The sequence below is a fragment of the Diorhabda carinulata genome, chromosome X, assembly GCF_026250575.1.
Source record: "Diorhabda carinulata isolate Delta chromosome X, icDioCari1.1, whole genome shotgun sequence".
Lineage (NCBI taxonomy): Eukaryota > Metazoa > Arthropoda > Insecta > Coleoptera > Chrysomelidae > Diorhabda > Diorhabda carinulata.
The window spans coordinates 4837565-4859206 of NC_079472.1; the positions used below are offsets into that span (position 1 = coordinate 4837565).

The 21642-nt window shown below is 33.0% G+C and overlaps 1 protein-coding gene across 2 annotated transcripts; it reads right to left on the bottom strand.

Moving 5' to 3' along the window:
* Positions 1-924: 924 nt before the first annotated feature.
* On the bottom strand, positions 925-20767 carry LOC130901206 (ATP-binding cassette sub-family C member 4-like). Of its 2 annotated transcripts, XM_057812398.1 has the most exons (14): positions 20638-20765; positions 20125-20296; positions 18457-18552; positions 15526-15759; positions 14265-14589; positions 10846-10951; positions 8359-8515; positions 6213-6797; positions 4985-5605; positions 4575-4929; positions 2510-2660; positions 2217-2447; positions 1602-1871; positions 930-1531 (listed from the first exon to the last, which is right to left on the bottom strand). In XM_057812398.1, the coding sequence occupies exons 3-14, from the start codon at positions 18531-18533 to the stop codon at positions 1518-1520; spliced, it is 3126 nt and encodes a 1041-aa protein (XP_057668381.1). In that variant the 5' UTR covers positions 18534-18552; positions 20125-20296; positions 20638-20765; the 3' UTR covers positions 930-1517. The 2 variants fall into 2 exon arrangements, with proteins under 2 accessions (XP_057668380.1, XP_057668381.1); XM_057812397.1 differs by having other exon boundaries at positions 925-1871; positions 20638-20767.
* Positions 20768-21642: the final 875 nt, after the last annotated feature.

Genomic DNA, 21642 nt, shown 5'->3' on the forward strand with positions numbered 1-21642 from the left:
TTATGGATATTGAATCACGAATAATTCAATGCTAGGGGTATAGAATCACGAATAACTCAATATTCGGGATATTGAATCACTAATTGAATTGATTAATTCAACGTCAGAGATAGTAAATCACGAAAAACCAATGTTAGGGATATAGAATCACGAATAATTTAATGTTAGGGACATAGAATCACGAATAATTCAATGTTAGGGATATAGATTACGAATAATTCCATGTTATGGATATTGAATCACGAATAATTCAATGCTAGTGGTATAGAATCACGAATAACTCAATATTCGGGATATTGAATCACTAATTGAATTGAATAATTCAACGTCAGAGATAGTAAATCATGAAAAATTCAATGTTAGGGATATAGAATCACGAATAATTTAATGTTAGGGACATAGAATCACGAATAATTCAATGTTAGGGATATAGATTACGAATAATTCCATGTTATGAATATTGAATCACGAATAATTTAATGCTAGGGGTATAGAATCATGAATAACTCAATATTCGGGATATTGAATCACTAATTGAATTGAATAATTCAACGTCAGAGATAGTAAATCACGAAAAATTCAATGTTAGGGATTTAGAATCACGAATAATTTAATGTTAGGGACATAGAATCACGAATAATTCAATGTTAGGGATATAGATTACGAATAATTCCATGTTATGGATATTGAATCACGAATAATTCAATGTTAGCGATATTGTATAAAGAATAACTCAATTTAAAGCTAGGGATATCGAACTACGAATGGTTCAATTCATTCTAAACAAAATTAAAAACAACGTGATTTACAATATTGATATCATTTTATCTAGGTGTGTTACTGTTGTTGTGTATCAATTAATTTACTTCAATTATACGTATATGTAGGCTGTGGGCTGGTGTAAGTGAATGATAATGAAAACAATTCAATTTTTGACATTCTTTTTATGGATCCCAAAATAAATATACAATAATTTCGCTAAATATTATCTTTTTGAACCATTTGACTGAAAATACTAACATTGTTTTCCAACAATATTCTAGGTTTGTCAAATTCTTTAATTTTTCCACGATCAAGTACCATTACGTAGTCACAGTTTAATATAGATTGTAACTTATGTGCTATAATCAACACAGTACAATCAGAAAAATTATTTTTTATACTATCTTGAATAAAAAGATCTGTTTCGTAATCTATATTAGCAGTAACTTCATCTAAAATGACAATTTTAGCTTTGCTCAAGATAGCTTTTGCTAGCCATATCATTTGCTTCTGTCCCAAGCTGAAACTACACGGATTTTGTATTTCGGAATCCAAACTTGTTATCAAACCATTCAAGTTAACTTTGTTTACAGCCATCCATATATCTTCATCTTGGTGAACGCCAATAGGATCCAGATTAGATCTAACGGTTCCTGAAAATAAAACTGGATCTTGAGGAACTAAAGCTAGATTCTTCCTGAGATATTCTAATGATAATGTCTTGATATCTATTCCATCGATTCTTATTGTTCCTTCTACTTCGTATAGTCTAAAAATTGTTGATATTATAGAAGATTTTCCTGCACCAGTCCTACCGACTATTCCAATTTTTTGCTTACGATCTATTTTGAAATTTAAGTCATTTAAAATAACTCTGTTATTGACATAAGATAATGATACTTTTTCGTAGACAATAATTCCATCATTTGGCCATTGCTTCTTTTTAATCCCTTGATTTGTTTCCGTTTTTAATTCGGTATATTCCAAGACTCTTTCAGTAGCTGTCATCAAGTTTTCTAGATCTGCCCATGATTTTACTGATTCTTGTACAATACTTCCTAAATATAGGACTTGGGTCAAGGCGAGACCAATACTACCAGCTGATGTCCCTAAAATATATCAAGTTATATTTAATTTTAATTGATTTCAAACCTTGTCTATTTGCTTAAAAGTTTATATACAGAGAGGCACCAAAAATAATTACAAAGCTGCACAAGCCCTTTGGAAGTTTTTGGTATGAAAAATGGGTCTGTATTATAGCACAATTGGTACTTGAAGACCTTCAGGAAACTATCTTAAGTGAATTTAACATTGAAACCACACGCAATCGATAAAAAATGATATACAAAAGTTGACTTTAGTGTGTTATGATATGAATTTTATGTTACACTATGTTCCCTTGGCGTCAGGAAGAAAATGACCTGCAAAATTCTGATTCAAAATATTTGTCTTACCTGTATCAAACATAACGAAAGTATAGACAACAACAAGTACCATTATGAAAGCAAGAATGCTTGTAAAGAATCCGAATGCAAATTGAAAACAAAGATTACTGTAGTGAGCCGACGTAAAAACATTTTGATGTTTTTCAAATTCTTGGATAACAGTTTGCTCCGCTTTTTGCGCTCGTATAGTGGTCAATCCTTCCAGAGCAGCATTGAGGCAACCTATCATGGGACTTCTTGCTGAAAATGGAATAAAAAAGTTCAAAACTTACCGAAAAATATTTTTAGCATGAATATCTTACTAGAAGCTTCAAGCCTTTGTAAATTTCTTGCTACTGGAAGGTAGAATTTCAACGAAGACACCAAAACAGCAAAAGTTATAAGTACATATATGATAAAGTAGGAATTTACTGATACTATTAAGAAAACGGTTGCTCCAACATAAATAATAGTCTAAAAAAATGACATGTTACTTTAAACACGTTGAACCCTAGTCAAAATCGTTAAACTTTGTTATGGTATATTGAAGTTTTACTCTCCATTCTATTATATCTAGTATAATATATCTTATTTAATAAAATATATCAAATCAGACAACTCCATTGGTCCTTAGAGAAGAAAATCAATTCACTAACACACATTAACATTTTGTGGTCCTTCGAGCCGGATGTGTTATTATATAGCTTCTATATGTCCTCTGCCACCTTGTTAGTTGATGCAGGTGAAGACATTACTGCTCTTAAGTGACATGAAGGGTATGACGGAAGAAGAAGGCTACGTTGATGATTCTATGACAAACAAAATACCCCAATCGGGAAAGAGGAATCCAAAAACCCTTGATAATATTCAACAAACAGCACGTGTGAGGTGGCGTGGCACGAGGGGCACGATTTGTACATGCTACACGTGCTGCGTGGTGATTCGCATATTGAGACACGCTTTTTTAATCAGGAAACGGTGGGGTGATTGACAGGTCGCGACTAGCTGACATCAAAAAATGTCTGACATTTTTGAAAATCGAACAAAACAATTTTTGTTATTGAACTTAAGTTCTGAATCAGAATCGGATGTTGCTGAGGAGGAAATGTTGTTTTATTACTTGGTGAGGAAGAAATCATTTGTAATATCACCCCAAATCCGATTCTTTAGTTTTGTCTTCACCATTTTTTGTATCGTGAAGCTCTCAGTATTCCCTTATCGCCTCTATTAACTTTTGTTCTGTATTTTTGGACTTTACTCCTTAAGAATCGATTTGCATATATAAGGGGCCCGGTATGAGAAAAATGTGAGGAGTAAAATCTATCGATGAATGACCTCGTTACGTTTTTGGTGCGCACCCTATGATGCACAACATTCTAATTTGTCAGTGTCGACATACTTATATTGCTGTTTTTTATATAAATATCAATAATTAATATTGTTATTGTGAAGTTTTAATTTTTATCATTGGGTTCCGCTAAAGTGAACTGAAAGTATTTTCAAATAACTATGACAGAAAGAGGTGTAGATGATATTGCCAGAACATCTAACAAACACGTGGTTGCAAGGTACGTTATAATTCATGTATTATATGTATGAGCATGTGCAATTTGTATTTATTAAATATTTTAATAATTATCGATGTAGTTCATATAAATATATATTTGAAAACAACACATAAAATTAAATAATCAACCCAATATGAATTATGGAGATTATTGACTATTGTAAAAAGTTTAATGTAAAATATTTCGTCGATTAGTTATAATAAATGTATATGAAATGAATAAATTGAATAAATATATGTATATTATTTTCATTAATTAACAAATTTACCCTTTTATACAGTATCAATCTTTTTTAAGTTAAATAAACTCTTTTTGCGTCTGGTTAGACTATCGAGCTTAAGGAGTAAACTCCAGTCGTGTGTCGGAGCTGACACACACAATTTTTTTTGTAAAAAAATTAAGGAAAGACTTGCTAGTCAGCCACACATGTGGCACAGCAATTTGTGTCTGAACTTCAGCGATATAATCTTTGCTGCAGCGGGACACATCTGTGAGCTTATGCGTGTCGCTAATTTTCGTCAATGTATTCAATCTTGTAGTCGAACGGAAAGTCTTGTGTGTCTGGTGGAATTTTGGTCGAGCTATATACTGGACAACTGAAGCGAATTAATGATGTTTTATACTCTCAATTAACTTGCTGAACGTTGGCTTGAAACCACAGAATACGATGCGTTATAATACGGATTGCTTTTTGTATGAAGAAAGTGAACCTTGGAAATCGACATTATTTATAATAAATAACATTCAAACATTTTACACGGAGCTACTAGTCGCTTGTAGCAGCTCCATTTTTTATTACAATATGTATTTTAAAACTAACCTCTAAAAATGCCAATAGTTGATATGGCAAGTTCTCATCAACATTGATAATATCCTGAGAAAATCTATTAAGGATGTTTCCTATAAAATGTGTATCGAAAAAACTCATAACAGCATAAATTACATTGCGTATCATAACTTTATGGATTTTTATGGAAGCTCTTCTACAAAAATTTAGAAATGTGTAAGTTTTAATCACTTGTATGAAAACAGCAGTAACTAGCATAATGGTATACGTTTTAAAAGTAGAAGATGCTTGAGCTTCAGCGATTTCCAATTCAGATTCTATCGATTTGTTAAAGTTTTCTTTTGTTATGTTGGCTTTAATATTAAAAATACTTTGTTTTTCGTCGCTCCTACAAATGATTAACAAAATTAATGGAAAATTTTCTTGCTAAAAACTTAATTTACCAAATAGATATCAACTTCTGAGAATAGCTTTCAGCAGCTTGTTGAAATGCAACAAAAAATAAAACTATCATCAGTAAAAGTATACCACCACCAAAGGCGATGTATTTTCTATAAACTGTTTTATCAACTGCTCCTTTTTTCAGTTCTTCTTCGTATATATCTTTAGATATCGTTTGTTTTGTTTCAATAAATTCATTACTTTCCACCGATCCCAAATCATCTCTCTTTTTAAGCTCTACCTCTTTTGAGCCTGTATCTTCCCTCACTATTTTCTGTTTAGGATTATTAGAATATATGATTCGTCCTTTGTTCATTACAAATACTTTATCTGCCTCATGCGAATTCGAATTCATTTGAGTAATTAGTATACATAGTTTTCCTTTTAGAAATTTTTTTATACATTCAACGAATATGAAATGATGAACATGAGGGTCTAAAGCTGATAGGCAGTCATCCAATAGGTAAATATCACTTTTCTTATATATAGCTCTCGCCAAATTGATTCTAGCTTGTTGACCTTTGCTTAAGTTTTGACCCTTATCGGTAACTATGGTTTCATCTCCTTTTTCGAAGAGATTCAAATCATATTCAAGAGCACAAATTCTTAATACATCTTGATATCTGGAATAAAATGGAAAATAATTGGTTATGTGATACACTTTTCAATTCTAAACTTAAAATTCTTTCTAGATTGTATGGAGAGTACAGTGTGAACCATAACTTTTACAGGCACTCTGCGATTTCCTTCTAACCTGGTGAGCTCGTTTTTCAGCCCAATAATACAGCCACATATCTTTTGCCTTTATAAACAACACCCTTTCACTTCAATCCAGAAGCTATTTAGGTTCGTCTAGCCGTCTTGTTCTCACATATGGTGGGGAAGTGCAGCATGGAAAGAAGCCATCTAGAAAATAAGTCCAATTACAGCCCTGCAGAAAAATCAGGGCCAATTCTAAAATAAACCATATCCTACATGAAAATGTCCCTATTCCGTCAATAAAACAACACATAGAGCTTTTATCTCACACCATAACTTCGATCAACAACTCAAGATATCGCTGGTTCCATAGAAAAAGTCACGAAACTATTGTAGGATATGCCACACATATACAGTGACGCCTGATTCACTCAATTGAGTAGTCAAAATGTCGTGAAGGTTTTCCTCGACCCAGTTCACATAGTTATATCTGTTATTCATAAAGTATTTGCATTTATTAATCGCACCTACCTTTTTTTATTGTATACTTCTCCAAATAAGATATTTTGTTTTATGGTACTCGGAAAACACCATGGATCCTGAGATGCATAGGAAATTGTACCGTTACATATAACTTCCCCATTAGCTAACTCATATTCCTGCATAATAGTTTTTAACAGTGTAGTTTTTCCAGAACCGACTCTACCAGTGATTATAGTCAATCCAAAATACGTTTTAAAATTAATTTTTGATAGTACGTCAATAGAGTTAATATTGACGGTTACGTTTTTAAGGTCTATTAACGGTTTAGTAATACTTTCAATCGGCTCAGTTTTTTTCTGTATTTCTTCTGCAGTTAAAGCTTGGTTTATTCTGGATAGGGCAGCTGTGAATTGTGAATACTTTCCAATATATACTGGAACGAGATATCCGAAAGATAAAGCGAGGGTTTCGAAATGTGCGGTTATGAAAAAAACGATAGAAGCGTCTGGTGTTTGGTCCATCCAAATATAAGCCATTATTAGTACGTAGAGACCTGCTTTTGAAGCTATGGTACCGATGAATAGGAGAATCATTCTTATGTAGAAAATAAGAAGCATTTTAGCTATTTCTTTCCTGAAATAACGATAATGATTATTATTATAACTAACATATTCTTAAACCATCGATGAATAGTAAGGAATATATATCATTTTATGATATTCCTACTCAAGATGATAGCATTGTGGATTCACGAAAATTCACCAACAACAGTCATTGAACATGCGTCTTATTTGCCTGAATTGGGCACGTGTGATTTATGGTTATTATTTACCTAATGAAACATTTATGGGGTCGATGTTTTATCATGAATGGTGATACAATAAGCCATCATTTCTCGAGAGCATTCCAATGAAACCATATCATTGGTTTAAAGCTTTTAGGTTGTGGATGTTTCAGTTAAAAACGCCTAGATGTACGTAGTAGGTAGCTACAGAAATATTTATGGCGTCGACGTTTCATCATGGATGATGATATAAATGAAACAATTCCTCAGTTTCTTGAGAACATTTCAAGATATGATTGGTTTCAAGCTTCTACGTTGTGGAAGCTTCAGTTAAAAACGCCTAGAAATAGGTAATAGGTCTACGTTGTGGAAGCTTCAGTTAAAAACGCCTAGAAGTAGGTAATACGTAGCTACAGAAATATTTATGTGGTCGACGTTTCATCATGGATGATGATATAAATGAAGCAATTGCTCAGTTTCTTGAGAGCATTTCAAGATATGGTTGGTTTCAAGCTTCTAGGTTGTGGAAGCTTCAGTTAAAAACGCCTAGAAGTAGGTAATACGTAGCTACAGAAATATTTATGTGGTCGACGTTTAATCTTGGATGATGATGTAGATGAAACAATTTATTGTGGAAGTTTTTTCATCAATGCTACATTGGTTCAAAAGAAGAATAAACAAATATAATCAATTAACAAAATGTAAAGTCAATTTCGTTGTGACATGAATTAAATTATTTTCAAAATATTTCAGTGAAATGAAATTGATGAAAAAGAAACAAAAGAAGTAATATTAATTGCGATGTTGGGGCAGACATCTCATTATTTAGGAAATAGATTAAGATCTCATCAATACGATATCAAGTTAAACTGAAGTAACAAATAAAAGTAGGAAAAAAATAATAATTGATAAATGTATGAAATTTGGCAGATATAAACAGTAAGTAAATAGAGATCTGAACTGAACAAAGGAATACCAAAGAAATTGATAGAAAAATTGAGAAGAAAACGTATAATCCAAATAAGTAAAGAATATAATTAGGTTTCTTATGTTTATACAGGGTGTCCCGTATAAGAAACGTTACAGAACAAAATATGACGATTGCATCCATGATGATAGGGTCGCAATAAAATTTTTTTTGAAATTTTGGGTCCTACTTTGAAGCCCTATAATTCCTCACGGATGCAACTTAGTATAGTGATAGATTAATCCCGATAATCATATTTTGAGCTTCCTTATAAGCCTCTGTTTTGTGACTGTAATTTTCTAATTAATATTATATAAGTTCCGGAATTTCAAGTTAACAGTTTTCGGTGTGACAAGGTTATAAAGAAAGTTTAAATCTACTTTCAATAGGCTGCTCAGATACATTTGTAGTATTTGATAATTATTACTTCAGTGCCTACTTACTTTCTTAAATAATTAATTTTTTTATAAAAAAAGTCTTCCCAACAGTGTATTTTGACTATTTTTGTTGCTGAAAGTATTTCTTGTGTCAATCGTATTCTTTCATCGGTTTTTTGACATGTATCTTTACGTAATTTATTCACTAATTTTCCAAGTAGTGCTACAAAGAATAATTTCATTAGAATAAAGCTTTGCGCAAAAATTACAGCCCACGTGATCCACGTTACACAGTCCAAATATATATATATATATTTTTTTAACAGTGCAAATTGAGTCGAAAACTGTTCACAAACAAATTTATACCGCTCTGTTTTTGTATATTGCTCCAATTGAACAAAACATTGGGTCGAACGGTCTCTCACCGGCCATGAGTCCAACGTTTTAATGTACAAACATTGACTAACGGTGAACAAACAGTGATGGAGTGCAAAAAATTGGTTCTTTCCAATTAAAGTAAAGAATTTGGTATTCATACTTTCTTTATAGCAATATCTATAGAGCTACATAAATTTTGAGGGTTGAACATTCCACCAAATGAGAAATAGTTAATAACGTGCAAAAATACGAGGTTTGTCCATAAAATACGATTCCTAACGAATTTTCGCTACGACAAACATGTTTATTGGCGTTGAATAATACAAGTTTGGAACATTTTGACTTCCTGTATTACTTCACATAATCGTCGTTCAGATCAATGCATTTTTGCATTCGGTGTACCATCTTCTTTATGCATGAGTCTGCTATCGCTCTGCGAAGATAGCTTGAAACCTCTTTTTTCAGCTATTCGTCAGTTGTGTCCCTTGTGTTGATTCGAGGAAGATATGGTAATTACTGGGGGGCAACTTTGGGCGGTAAGAGGGGTGTTAGATAGAATCTGTACGTCCGTCTTTGAATGTTGCACCCTATTTGCGCATATGTTGCACACTCATATACTTTTCTCCATACACCTTACGCAGTTGGGAACGAAACCTTTTTTATGGACAATCCTCGTTGTAGAAAGGGCACAATCAGTCATAACACCAAACTCTATTCTTAATTTATGAAGAAGGGACATTAGTTTTTGACAAATGATAGTTTGATTAGTTTGAGCTGTGAAAATATGGCCAGTAGTACACAAATTAATACATCTCACGAGGCTATATATCTGCAGTACTCCTGGCTAAAAAAAAAAAAATATTTTGTTTGCTCGGTGAAAAATTTTCGTAATGCCATCCAAATTCTAGATAAAGGGCGTTGAAGACAAAATCATTTAATTTTACACCAAACAGGTACTCTTGATAAAATTCGATACTGTGTTCCATTTTCGAAATATGTTGATTTGAAAATTATGAAGTAATAACCGATGCTGGTAAAAAGTAATTATAAACGGTTGGGAGTCACCTATGAGGTCATTAAAATCATGTGAATTATGTCTTTCAAATCTTGAGGTGAATTAACCTCTGTCGGATAAACTTCAAGATACGACCAAACTGTGTAATCCAAGTGATTAAAAGCGCATGCCCGTGGAGGTCAATGACTCTGAGCTTCAGCACCTCTACCAAACCATCGATTCGGAAAAAGGTTACTCAACCAATTATACCTTCTATTAAAGAGCGGTGGAGCTCTATCGTGCATAGAAAATAGAGATCTTCGCTTGTTTAGCGTTAAATCTTCTAATATTTCGAATAAACGATAGCTTAAAAATCCAGGTACATATCACCATTTAAATTTCCAGGTAGAATGTGATACCCTTTTGACATTTGGATTCTCATCACACTAGTAGTGTGCATTAAGGGAGTTGAATATACCTTGTCGCGTAAAAGTGGCCTCGTCCCCAAAAAGAATAGATTTAAAAAATTTGGTTTGACGGCTGTCCTTTCTTGTAATGTTTGACGAAAATCCACTCTTACCGGTAGATCGTCTGGAAAGAACTCTTGGGCTTGTCTGTAACGATAAGGATGTAGCTGTTGCTCTTCAAGCACTTGAAGAAGACGTATTTGTTTGTCTTGCCACATTGGGAAACACAGAGAGAGATGTCATTGCCTCAGCTCAGCAAATAACAACTTGAGTCCCAGAACCGCAATACATGATCATCGTATTGTTGTTTGTTTCATACTCAAGCCTCCAATAGCTGAGTGCCCATACTTATTTAACTTTAAAAAACAACCTATTTTGATTAGACTGGATTTTTGTAAAACGTTACAAGAAACGAAGCCCTCAGTCCCGATTTTTTTTTAAATGTATACGTTTTATCGAATTTCCAATTCACATAATTGGACTTCCGAATACCTTCCGTATTTCCTCTTTGGAGACCATAGTAGAACAAATTGATATACGTGTCGCTGGTGTCGCCTGCCACGCCAGTCCTCTTAGGACAGACCATAACATTCTAGTGAATTAAGTGTTTCGCTGGTGTTGTTTTTGTCGCTCTTGTCGTGCTTCTTCGGTTGGCCACGTAGGAAGGGGCCTTATTAATACATTTGTTCATTAAATAACTATTAAATGTCTTACCTTCTAACGGTATCACAATAATGTAAATTCCAGTTGCTATTAATGAAATCGGACCTATTCTGGAGTATAGAATATAACAGACGACGATGCTAACGGTTCCAAATACCTAATCAAATTAAATCATTTGTTTAGTTGAGATACATTGCAAAATTGCTTTTGTTCCTCGTATATTTTGAATAATTACACTGAGTTTAAGTACTAAAATTGTTGCCGGCAACTTCTAAGATTAACTAGTAGTGTGAACTTTTGGAAAATACTGATATATTTGAAATTATTTGATTTCTACCTCACTTTATTTAATTGTTAGAAAATTTGTTTTATTTGAATTTCTATTCTGTTGAAAATTATTAAATAAATTGGCTACGATATCAAATATGATTATTTTTTCTATCATTTCTATATTTATATGTTCACAATATCATACTTATTAATTTTATCATCATCAGTATCTATTACTTAAATAATTCTTAAAGTTCAGTGGTATCAAGATTTATTAAAAAAATTTTATTTGTTAATGCACTTTGAATGAATTTTTTCACTTCATTTTTCATTTTAATAATTTTTAATGATATGAAACGATATTTGAAAGTTTTCTAGTGATAATTTATATAAAATTAATGAAAGTGTGGGGACAAAAAAATATGTATACTTTTAGAGAGATTAGCAAGTAAAGTAGGAGTTGATTAAAAATTTTTTCTTTTAATTTGCCAGTCAAATGCCCCAACTATAAACATAACCTCTCTGTTGGAAGGTTAGTTTTATGTATGGAAAATCCAAAAGCAAACAAATATGCAATATAATTGATAAATTTTGGCAGAAATTTCAAAATCAATAAGAAATATGTAAGCAACATTCTACAGGAACAGAATGCAGTTCAAAAATCATGAAAATCGCCTCCTAAATATTCTGAGAAGCAACAAATGGAACAAAAATCAAATTTTGGAAATCATTATCGACTATGAGCCATAGATAAAATAAATCAAAGACAGTTTTCTGTATTTTTTGTATCGTGTTATTTGTGTTTTCGTGCCTTCAATTTACTGAACTCCTCAATAACTTTCTTTAAATTCCTTTTGAAAACACGGCTAGACTAGTCAGTCGTTTTTGACCCATTGTAGATCGAAGATAAGTTTTAATCAGTTTAAGTTTCGAAAAATTCCTCTCGTATGATCCAACCGAGGTGCAAATGGTCAAAAATTATTGAAGTATAAACGATATACAGGGTAACGATTCACTGACGCCCCCTTATATTATAAATTGAAGGATTTATGGGCAGCAACGTCCATACTCGTATCGTTGGCTTTTACATGCCTGCGATAACTTTTTATTTCTTAGAAAACTTGCTCATTGTCAAATTCACCATAAATTTGTATCAACTGCTACAGCCAGAGAGTCATCTGAAGCTCTCCTTCTGAGGGGTCGTCCTTTCATATTATTATATTTTCAATTTTTTTTATTCAAATAGGAGAATTTCACAGCGTTGCGGAATCAAATCTCTGTTTACTAAAAAATAAATACTGCATTACTTTTAAGTTCTAAGATGCGAAGTTCTTGATTAAATGTAGCTCCTACACGTTTATACGAGCGCCTATACCATTGATCAGAGCAAAAAAAGTTTAAAAGTACCAAACCAGCAAGAACACGATGGTAAATCGTTTGCACAATTTTTATTAATGAATAGCCTTCACATGGAATGTTGGCAAAATATCGAAAAATTGCCATATGACTGTTATTGTCCAACAGTAAAGTTAGAAGTTACAAAGAAAACATGTAAATGGGTGATTCCGTTCTAACTGTGATTTTTTGTATTCAAAATTTCAAGATTTTAAAATTTAACTTTTCTAACTTTTTTATGCATATTATTCATCTATTTTACTGTAAAAATAAAACTCTAAGAGGAATTTACTACAACTTCAAAGTATCACGAGCAAGACACAAATGTCGGATTTTGAGTTCCACGGTACTGACTCATTTATCCACGGTACTGACATGGTAACTTAAGATATTAAACAACAAGTGCATCAATTTTCCTCAGTTTGATCATAAACATTAGAATTTATAAGGTAATTAGTTTAAATCATTTGTTACGACAAAAAAAATTAATAATTTATCGGTAAATTCTAGGAATGGACATGACACGGTACTGACATGGTAACTTAAGATATTAAACAACAAGTGCATCAATTTTCCTCAGTTTGATCATAAACATTAGAATTTATAAGGTAATTAGTTTAAATCATTTGTTACGACAAAAAAAATTAATAATTTATCGGTAAATTCTAGGAATGGACATGACACGGTACTGACATTCAAGTGATGTAGTATAAGTTTTCTTTAAGTGGCAAGTTATATTGTATAAAAATAATGTTTAAATATCTTAAGAATTATTCAATTAACACAAAATTTTTATTAATTGATTATTAATTAATGACTAGTACAAAAAAACAATACAGGACATTGAATATCACAGTTAGAACGGAATCACCCAAATACTGTTAGTTCTAAAAAAGCGGTCAAGGTACATCAGCACATTCACATTGTGAAAAAATCAACTCAAAGTTAGACTCCAACTATTGACGAAGAAAATAACGATACAGAATGTGACCTTGAAAAAACATTTGAAACCACGAGTGCAGATGAATGCGTTGTACATTAGTTACCATTGAAAATAACATGCAATCTACTTGGGTTGAAGATGATCAATAAGAAATTAAAATAAATTCAATATTTATTTACTTAGTATGTAATAATAAAGAAGTAATAAAGAACTTCATTCTAAGAATTCATTATTCTTTATCATTATCGTTAAGAAAACGTTTTGAGGTTTAATTATGTGTTATTCTTTTAAACAAAAAATCCTGCTCAATTACGTGAGGGAGTAGGGGGTTCAAAAATGCCTCAAAATCCATCACGAGATTTATGGACGGCTCCTGAGAAGGAGTTAGAGGTGATGAGACATTACAGATTATTTGATCGTCTTCAAAAGTGCACTTTTTGTGGGCCCTTCCACTTATTTTAAAGCTTCGATGGTACTTAGCACATTTTAAAAGTCTTGTTTAGGAACGCGAACGCGGAGCATTTGGGGCCCCCCAAGATCGGAGGCCCGGGTGGTCCAGCCAACCAACTTAGGTATCGTTTGTGAACCATTTCTAGAACGGTTCTTGGTTGATAGCATGTTCTGTATCAAGAGCCGTGCATAGCCAGATATTGCGCAGAAAATATCATTCAAACGCTTCCAATAACCGTTCCAAGAACGGTCTATATCAACAGGTTGGAACAAACCTATAGAATAAAGTGCAAATAATTAAATTAAAACAAACAGTTTGTACGGATTTTCGTCCCAACAACCTTATTTACAACTAACATACCTCATGTGGTTAAAATATAATTAGACTAAAAGTTCTCGATAATATACTAACCCAAACATCATTAAAAATGAACATATTTCTTTTGAATTCCTGTACATCTTTGGTAATTAACGTAACCACGTTACCCATATTTGCTTTGGACAAAGCCGCGGGACTGAGCTTTATCACTTTTCGAAATAACACAGAGCAAATAGAAGTTCTTGCTTCTACGCTTAAGAGTGTTAAAAATAGATCGAAGTTGTAGAAGTAGATACTTTGAGCAAAATTTGAACATAGTAAGATTGTTATACTGATATAGGCGTCGTATTTGGTATGTTTTGTTTGACCTGGCTGAAAGTACGATACTAAATTCGCTATAGCACTTGGTTCCATTAATCTGAAAGGAAAAAATGCTTCAGATAGATTAAACGCAGCACTATCATGGGTGTACCAACTATACTTAATTGTGAAGCACTCTAAAAGTTTTCAAAAAATTGATTTTATTTTATTATTATAGAATGTTCGCAACGGCTTCGCTGGAACTCTATCACCTGACACTTAATTAAGGTTCGAGGTTGTTAATGTGCCGAATTCTTTCATCCTTTAGCGCTTGAATTGTTTTTGGCTTATTAACGTGATAATCCTTAGAAAAAGTGTTAAATCACATAATTGTGACGGTTAATTGACATCCTCACGACGTGATATAACGGTAACTGAATTTTTCGAGCAAAAAAGCCAATGCTTGCTGGAACCATATATCCAGATTCATATCCTGAATTTCTAATCACAAAAATGTCGTTGTCATCTCACTATATCAACATCTTTCACGGTAACTACTTGGCGCCTTATTTTTAAAGATAATACCATCAGGTAAACTTCATGAAGCAGTCAATATTTGGGGATGATAACAACGCGATGTTAACTGAATTGTTAACATCGCAACATGTTAAATTAATAGCTATCACGAATAGTTGTACCGAATAACCCCATTAGAAAAGGATTTCAGTGTCAGCTCTTAGTTTCGCAGCTTCATTCTTCTGACACTAGTTTGAAAATGTCCAATCTAGGATTAGTTCTGCATTAGTAAAAAGGTTCTAATAATAAATAACACAATCGCATTGGAAGGTTTGCACTGCTGATATCTTCAGCTATTAAATCTGTGAGGGATTGCGTGAAAAAGGTTCAGCATTTTTAACTCTCATAGCTCAGGCTACGAACTCTAAATTTTTTTAATTCATTCAAATATTATATTTTATTATCAATGTTAATTTTGGGTGAGGTTAGGACAATTTTAACGATGTAGTTTTCACATTTTTTTGGAAACGAAACTCACCTTTTTATTAATTCAAATACCAGTTGTGTAACACCCCAAAACAAATATCTGTATCCGTATACTTTGCATAGTGTTTTGAATAAAGATGGACATTTAGTTTTTTTTATTTCTTCGTTCCATATTTTTTCAAATTTATCTCCACAATATTTCGAATCGCATCTTTTAACTACTTCATAGAGATCTTTTTCTTCGAAATCCTTTTTACGTCCCTTTTTTACGAGATGCAGTGTGTACCTAAAAATCTCTAGTTTCATAGTAGATACGAAGATATGGATCATGAATTTTTTCAAATTCTTAATTCTTAGACTTGTTTATATGTTTTTTGTTGATTTCTGGTCTCTTCCGATTTAAAATAAATTATCTAGTGTATTATTAATTGGGGGCATAAGAAAATAGAAAGTAACAAAAAACATTTAATTATTATGGCGATGCCGTTACCCATATTCGGGCCAAAAATTTACTATTTGTGAGGTTTCTAGGTTTGGTTGAGTAAAGTAAGGTTAGGTTAAGCTACGTCAAGTTAGTTTAAGCTAGGTTAGGTTAGGTTAGGTTAAGGAAGAGGCGTGTACCCGGGTATCTCACTAATATAATTGCGGATTACCTGTCAGATAGAGTGATACAGATCAGCATGGGAAGAAACGTGTCACTGATTGCAGGGATTCGGCTTTAGGGCCAACACTGTGGAGCATCTTGTACGATCGCTTGTTGAACCTCAAGCTGAGTAAAAAAACATAGACCTCAGCCTACGCGGATGACCTCGTCATCGTTACAAAAGACACCGTGAAGCAGGAGGTCATGCGTAAAGCAGACAAAGCGGGACACAAAATAGAAATGTGACTACACAAAAACGAACTAGAGCTTGCACCGGAGAAAACAAAGTCAATAATAATAAAGGAGCCGAGAGGCAGAGAGACGATTGCTTTCAACGTGGGAAACAGGGGGATTTAACCGCAAAAGACAGCAAAATCTTTAGGAGTCACGCTGCAAAACCGTCTGACCTTCACGGCAGATGTCAAAGCAGAAGTCAGAAAAGCGAAGGACAGAATGAAAAAGTTTATGCCGAACATTGGAGGACCGGGCACACTTAGAAGACGAATCCTCCTAGAGTCGATGCACTCGATCCTCCTATACGGCGCTTCTATATGGCAGAAGTTACTTAAAATGAGGAAATACCGGGAGATGCTGGAGAGGGCCCAAAGGAAGTCGCTTATCAGTGTATACAAGGGTATTCGGTAACGGACATGTAACTAGTGAAAAAGAAGAGAAACGTTCTGGAAGCATCTCGTTGTGGCAGGGAGAATGTGAGGAGGAGATACCAAGGCACAGTGGACCAAAACTCAGATACCTGATATCATGAAATGGTACTACTTCCAGCATAAGCGTACAAACTACTACTTTAAACAGTTACTCACCGGTCTTGGGTCGTTTAGGAAATGCATCTATGTGATCGAATTAAATGGAATTAAAAAGAGAAATGCAGAAATCTGAAAAAGTGATAAAATCTCTGAAGTATTAGATGAGGTAACAGCAAAGAAATGCATGGATAAGATGGAAATCAAAATGAGAAGTATAAAGATACGAGTATATGGTAGAAAACTAAAAATATCATAACACATCAGAAAATATATGTGGCATAACAAATATCGACAGAAACAGGAAACTCGAAACAAATTAAGAAGAACATAAATATGGCTACGATATTTGGGAAAGGAAACGGAAAAATCTCGACAAAAATATGGAAAACAAAAGTGAAGGGGTTAGTGAATAGTGTATTGGAAGGAATTTGGACGGAAAGTGGATGAAGGTGCAAAAGCAAATTGAATGCTATTTCAACAATAAAGAGATTGAGGAAAAACAAATAATATGAATTAAAATAAGTCAAAGGGAGTAACAAGGAAATAATAACAGATGATTAAGAAATTATGCAACGGTGGATGGATTACTTCTATAAACTACTGAACAATCATCAGTACATACAGGAAATTCTTCATTTTTGTTTTAAATGCCCGGAGGCCGCATATAACCACGGGCCGCCAGTTAGTTATATTTAAGTATATTTTCTGGATTATACATCCGAAGATTATGGATTTTTAATGGATGATTACGTATATCTATATAGTGTGTTTGACAGAATAGATAATTCTACACTACTATTTGAAGGTCAGGGGTGGCTAATGCCCAATGGTTAACAATCCGTAACTTTTACAGAAACAACTTGCACCATCTAAAGGCAGCCATAAAGATAAATTATGAAGAAAATTATTATAAATTGTTATTATTTATTGAATATATTTACAGAAGGTATCAAAACACATACATATATTTCTTGGAGAACTAACCAATGAATAAATAAACATTTGTACTACATATCATCGAAGATCATAATACTGGCATAAGGAAAAACTTAGATATTAATAATTATTTTTCATTTGGATTCTGGTAACTCATCAGAAGCTAGGAGGTTATATAATGAATGCTTTCCGGGCAGAATTATCCCTAACTGTAGAACTCTTGTTAGGGTTGATTGCAGTTTCCGGGAAACAGGTTTTATTTATTTATTCATTAGTTCTCTAAGAAATTTTTGATTGTGTTTCAATACATCCTGGAAGTATTTGAAATGAATAATTACAATTTATGATATTTTTTTTCAGAATATCTCTTTATGGCGAACGGTTTCTTTAGCATGCACAACAATCTAAAAATCTATCGAATTATACTTGATTTTGTTGAAAAATCGATTTGAAATTTCATTTTGGCTATCTTTAGATTGTACATGTTGTTCCCGTAAAAGATTTTAAACCATTTAAAAAGTATACTTTAATAGTTCTGATTTAGCAACTTTAAAGGCATATAACTCAGAAACGAAGGGCCATGTCATGTCATGTCACAGCATTCATCTTTCAACAGTTACTTAATTAAATTGATACTTACCAAAAGGTTATCAGGGAAAATATATTAGCGGATTCCCTTGGATTTCTTTGTCTCATTTTAGATTTCAAACAATCCATTTTCACTTTTCACCAATTGCTATAAATTGTCCAAACAATTATTGGCGGAAATTTCAAAGAGGAATATAATTTAAAAAAAAAAGACATAACTTGTTGAAAAATGTTGAATAAAAGTTTTGTCAAATAATTCCTGCTATCTGTAGTATACTATTACAAGTAGTGTATCTTGTACATTGTGGTGCACCATTACTCCAAAATAAACTATCGATATATTTTTTTTGAAAAACTCCAGTGATTTTTCATCAATAATTACGGTTTTTGGACGGCCAAGAATGCTAGGATTATAGCAACTCTGGATAGTCGCGTTATCAATTTGAATCTAGGGGATAAACCAATAATTGCCATAAACCGGAAGATGGATACCCACAAGGCAACTGTCTATCGCCTCTACTATGGCCATCAGTAGTCGATCAACTGTCTATAAATCAATGTAGGATGTGAACTCTGAGGAAACGCCGATGACTTGGCGATAATCGTCCGGGACGAACATGACGTCCTAACAATCGCTTAGAGATGGTGTGTGAATGAAGGTTTGACACTAAAACCCTTAAATACCACTTACTTTCACTTGGAGAAACAACTACCCTTCAGAATGAAACAGAGAAACAACCAGCAGTGAGGCACGATTTATACAACTGTTGCAGAATGGTCGGAGAAACATGAGGCTTAAGGACTAAAATATTAGACTGGATGTACAAATCTATTAGGCGATCTATCAATATCTCTGCAGCTTTCATATGATGGCTAAAAACAAAAAATTGAAGAAATAATCTTAGATAAAATGTAAAGGGCCTGTAATAAAAATTCCTTCACGATCTTGTGACAGCACTATAAGTCATAAGTTTTAAAGACTTTCATAGGAAGTAGATGTAACGTCTGCTGTTGATTTAGTTAGCCATGATGCTGCAATGGGAGCTACTTTCATAAAATGAGCAAAAGAAAATTATGTTTCCGCAGATGATATTCTTGTTTCAAAGAGGCTTCAAGATAATGTGTTGAAGTGCCGTTCCAAGCCAAGATGTAAAATAAATTTGACAGTTTCTTTACTCCAATGAAATAGATCATCAGAATTGTAAGTCTTGATATGTTTACGTTTCTGTTGACAGAAACTTTTAAAAAGAGACAATTAAACTCGATTTCTTTTGTGCTTTTTTTGTGTTTTACTACCATTTTCCAGTAATCCAGCGTTTTCACTAATACTAGTCTGATACCTGCCGGAGTCTACTGTATTGTTTTGTGAAATATATTTGTTTTCGGTTTGTGTAAGCTTTGACAGTTTTTACTGGTTTCTTGTGAGAGAAATGTATTTTAAAGAAATGGAAAATATTAACACCAAGAAGAGAGGCAGCAATTTTACTCTCGATGAGAGGAATTTACTTTTGAAAATTGCTAGCAAACAGAAGAATATGATATAAAATAAAAGAACTGATCGATTATACACTTTTTTCCTTACTATATAAGACCTTCTTTAGTGTTGAAAAAATCAATATCCTCAACATTATCCAATAAGTAATCAACAAAATCCATCATATGAAAATAAAAATGATGATATGACTTATTGATGAATGAACCAGAGTTTAAAAAAACTTACATGTTTATTGGCCCATGGAAAAAATACACATTCAATTACAGTCTGTTATTCTTATTTATCACTTTTGCCAACATACTTTATCCGTCAGTTGCTAAACTTGTGGATCAAATATAGAATAAAAACCTAACTGGAAGTTTATCTGCAGGTTAATATTGATAAACCGGCCCGTAATCTGCAAGTGGGTTTTTAAGGATTACGTCAAGTTATAAGTGAAAAATAATAATCGATTAATTTCGTTACGATTATACAATGAATTTTAGCTCTCCACATGAAAACAAAAACATTACTACGTTTTCAGAGTCACTGAATATCCGATAGTGTCACTAATTTTTCAACTTTTCCTGAGCGGTTTATTGCGATTTTAAGACTTTTTGTAAAACTATGGTTATTATGGCATCATTCGTAAGGATCCCCCGAAAAACCGAAAAGGCACGTACAATTATATAACCATTATTAAGTACATAAGATAGGTTCTACCGATAAAAATATTTAATGTAAATCATTTACACTTACTGTTGTTCATTACGTTTTTATCACTACACTAAACATTATATTCAACTGGTACATTTAATCTGAATATAAGACTTATTTGTGAACATTTTTGAAAATGAGCTGGACTAATTCACACCAGCTCCTACTCGTTAAATTACGTTATTGTTAGAGTCGGAAGTAAACAATTTTACATATAATACGGTTGCTACTCGAGGCTGTTTGGGTTTAAACTTTTAATTTTTTGTACACAAATTAAAGATAAATTGATGATTATAGTAAGCATTTGTTCTCTTAGAAACAGGAGGTTTTTGATATATTAACCTGTAGCACTTTTTGACTCCACTATAAAGATTAAATTTTAATTTGAGTCCAATTATTGAAATGAAAAAGGTAACGCAATCAGTAGAAATCGAGATAATACTGCACATTATTTAAATTGAATTCGACAATTGAAAATTTTTGATCAATGGTGGCATTTAGTGCGTGAAACTGTTGAGTAATTGATATAAAACTCGTTGGGGGGCACATATACTATGTTTGGGATTGCTTTTAATATAGACTAGGTCCGCCTCCTCTTCTTTCCATTATCTTCCAAAGGATGAAGTGACACCATTTATATTTGATTCAGCAGTTGTTTCCATGCTTGCCTAGCCTGTGCAATTTTTTCGGCATGATGTAGTCTCATATTAAGTTGGTGATCTGCCTCTTGGGCGTTCGCATTCTACTTTTCCTTCGATGATTAACTGTTCCTTTGCTCCTGATCTTCTAGCTATATGTCCCATTTACTGCAGATACATGCGGTTTATTCTGGTTAGCAGCCTTGTACGTGGACCAATTTCTTTTATCTGCTTTGTTCAAGTCCATGTTTCCTCTGCGTACGTTGCAATTGGGACTAGACAGAGTTTCCTGATAGATTTGTCTTGCCATAATGGCACATTTCGTTTTCGCATTTTCCAGTGTTGGTAATTGAGGAACCAAGATAGTTAAAATTGTTTACCACTTCGTACCTTGCAATTTATGATGATT

Coding starts and splice junctions, on each gene's coding strand:
- LOC130901206 (XM_057812397.1), bottom strand. CDS start 18,533: ATGGATTGTTTGAAATCTAAAATGAGACAAAGAAATCCAAGGGAATCC. Junction 15,760..18,456: donor TTTTCCCTGATAACCTTTTG/GTAAGTATCAAT, acceptor AGAGATTTTTAG/GTACACACTGCATCTCGTAA. Junction 5,606..6,212: donor GAAGTATACAATAAAAAAAG/GTAGGTGCGATT, acceptor ATTTTATTCCAG/ATATCAAGATGTATTAAGAA.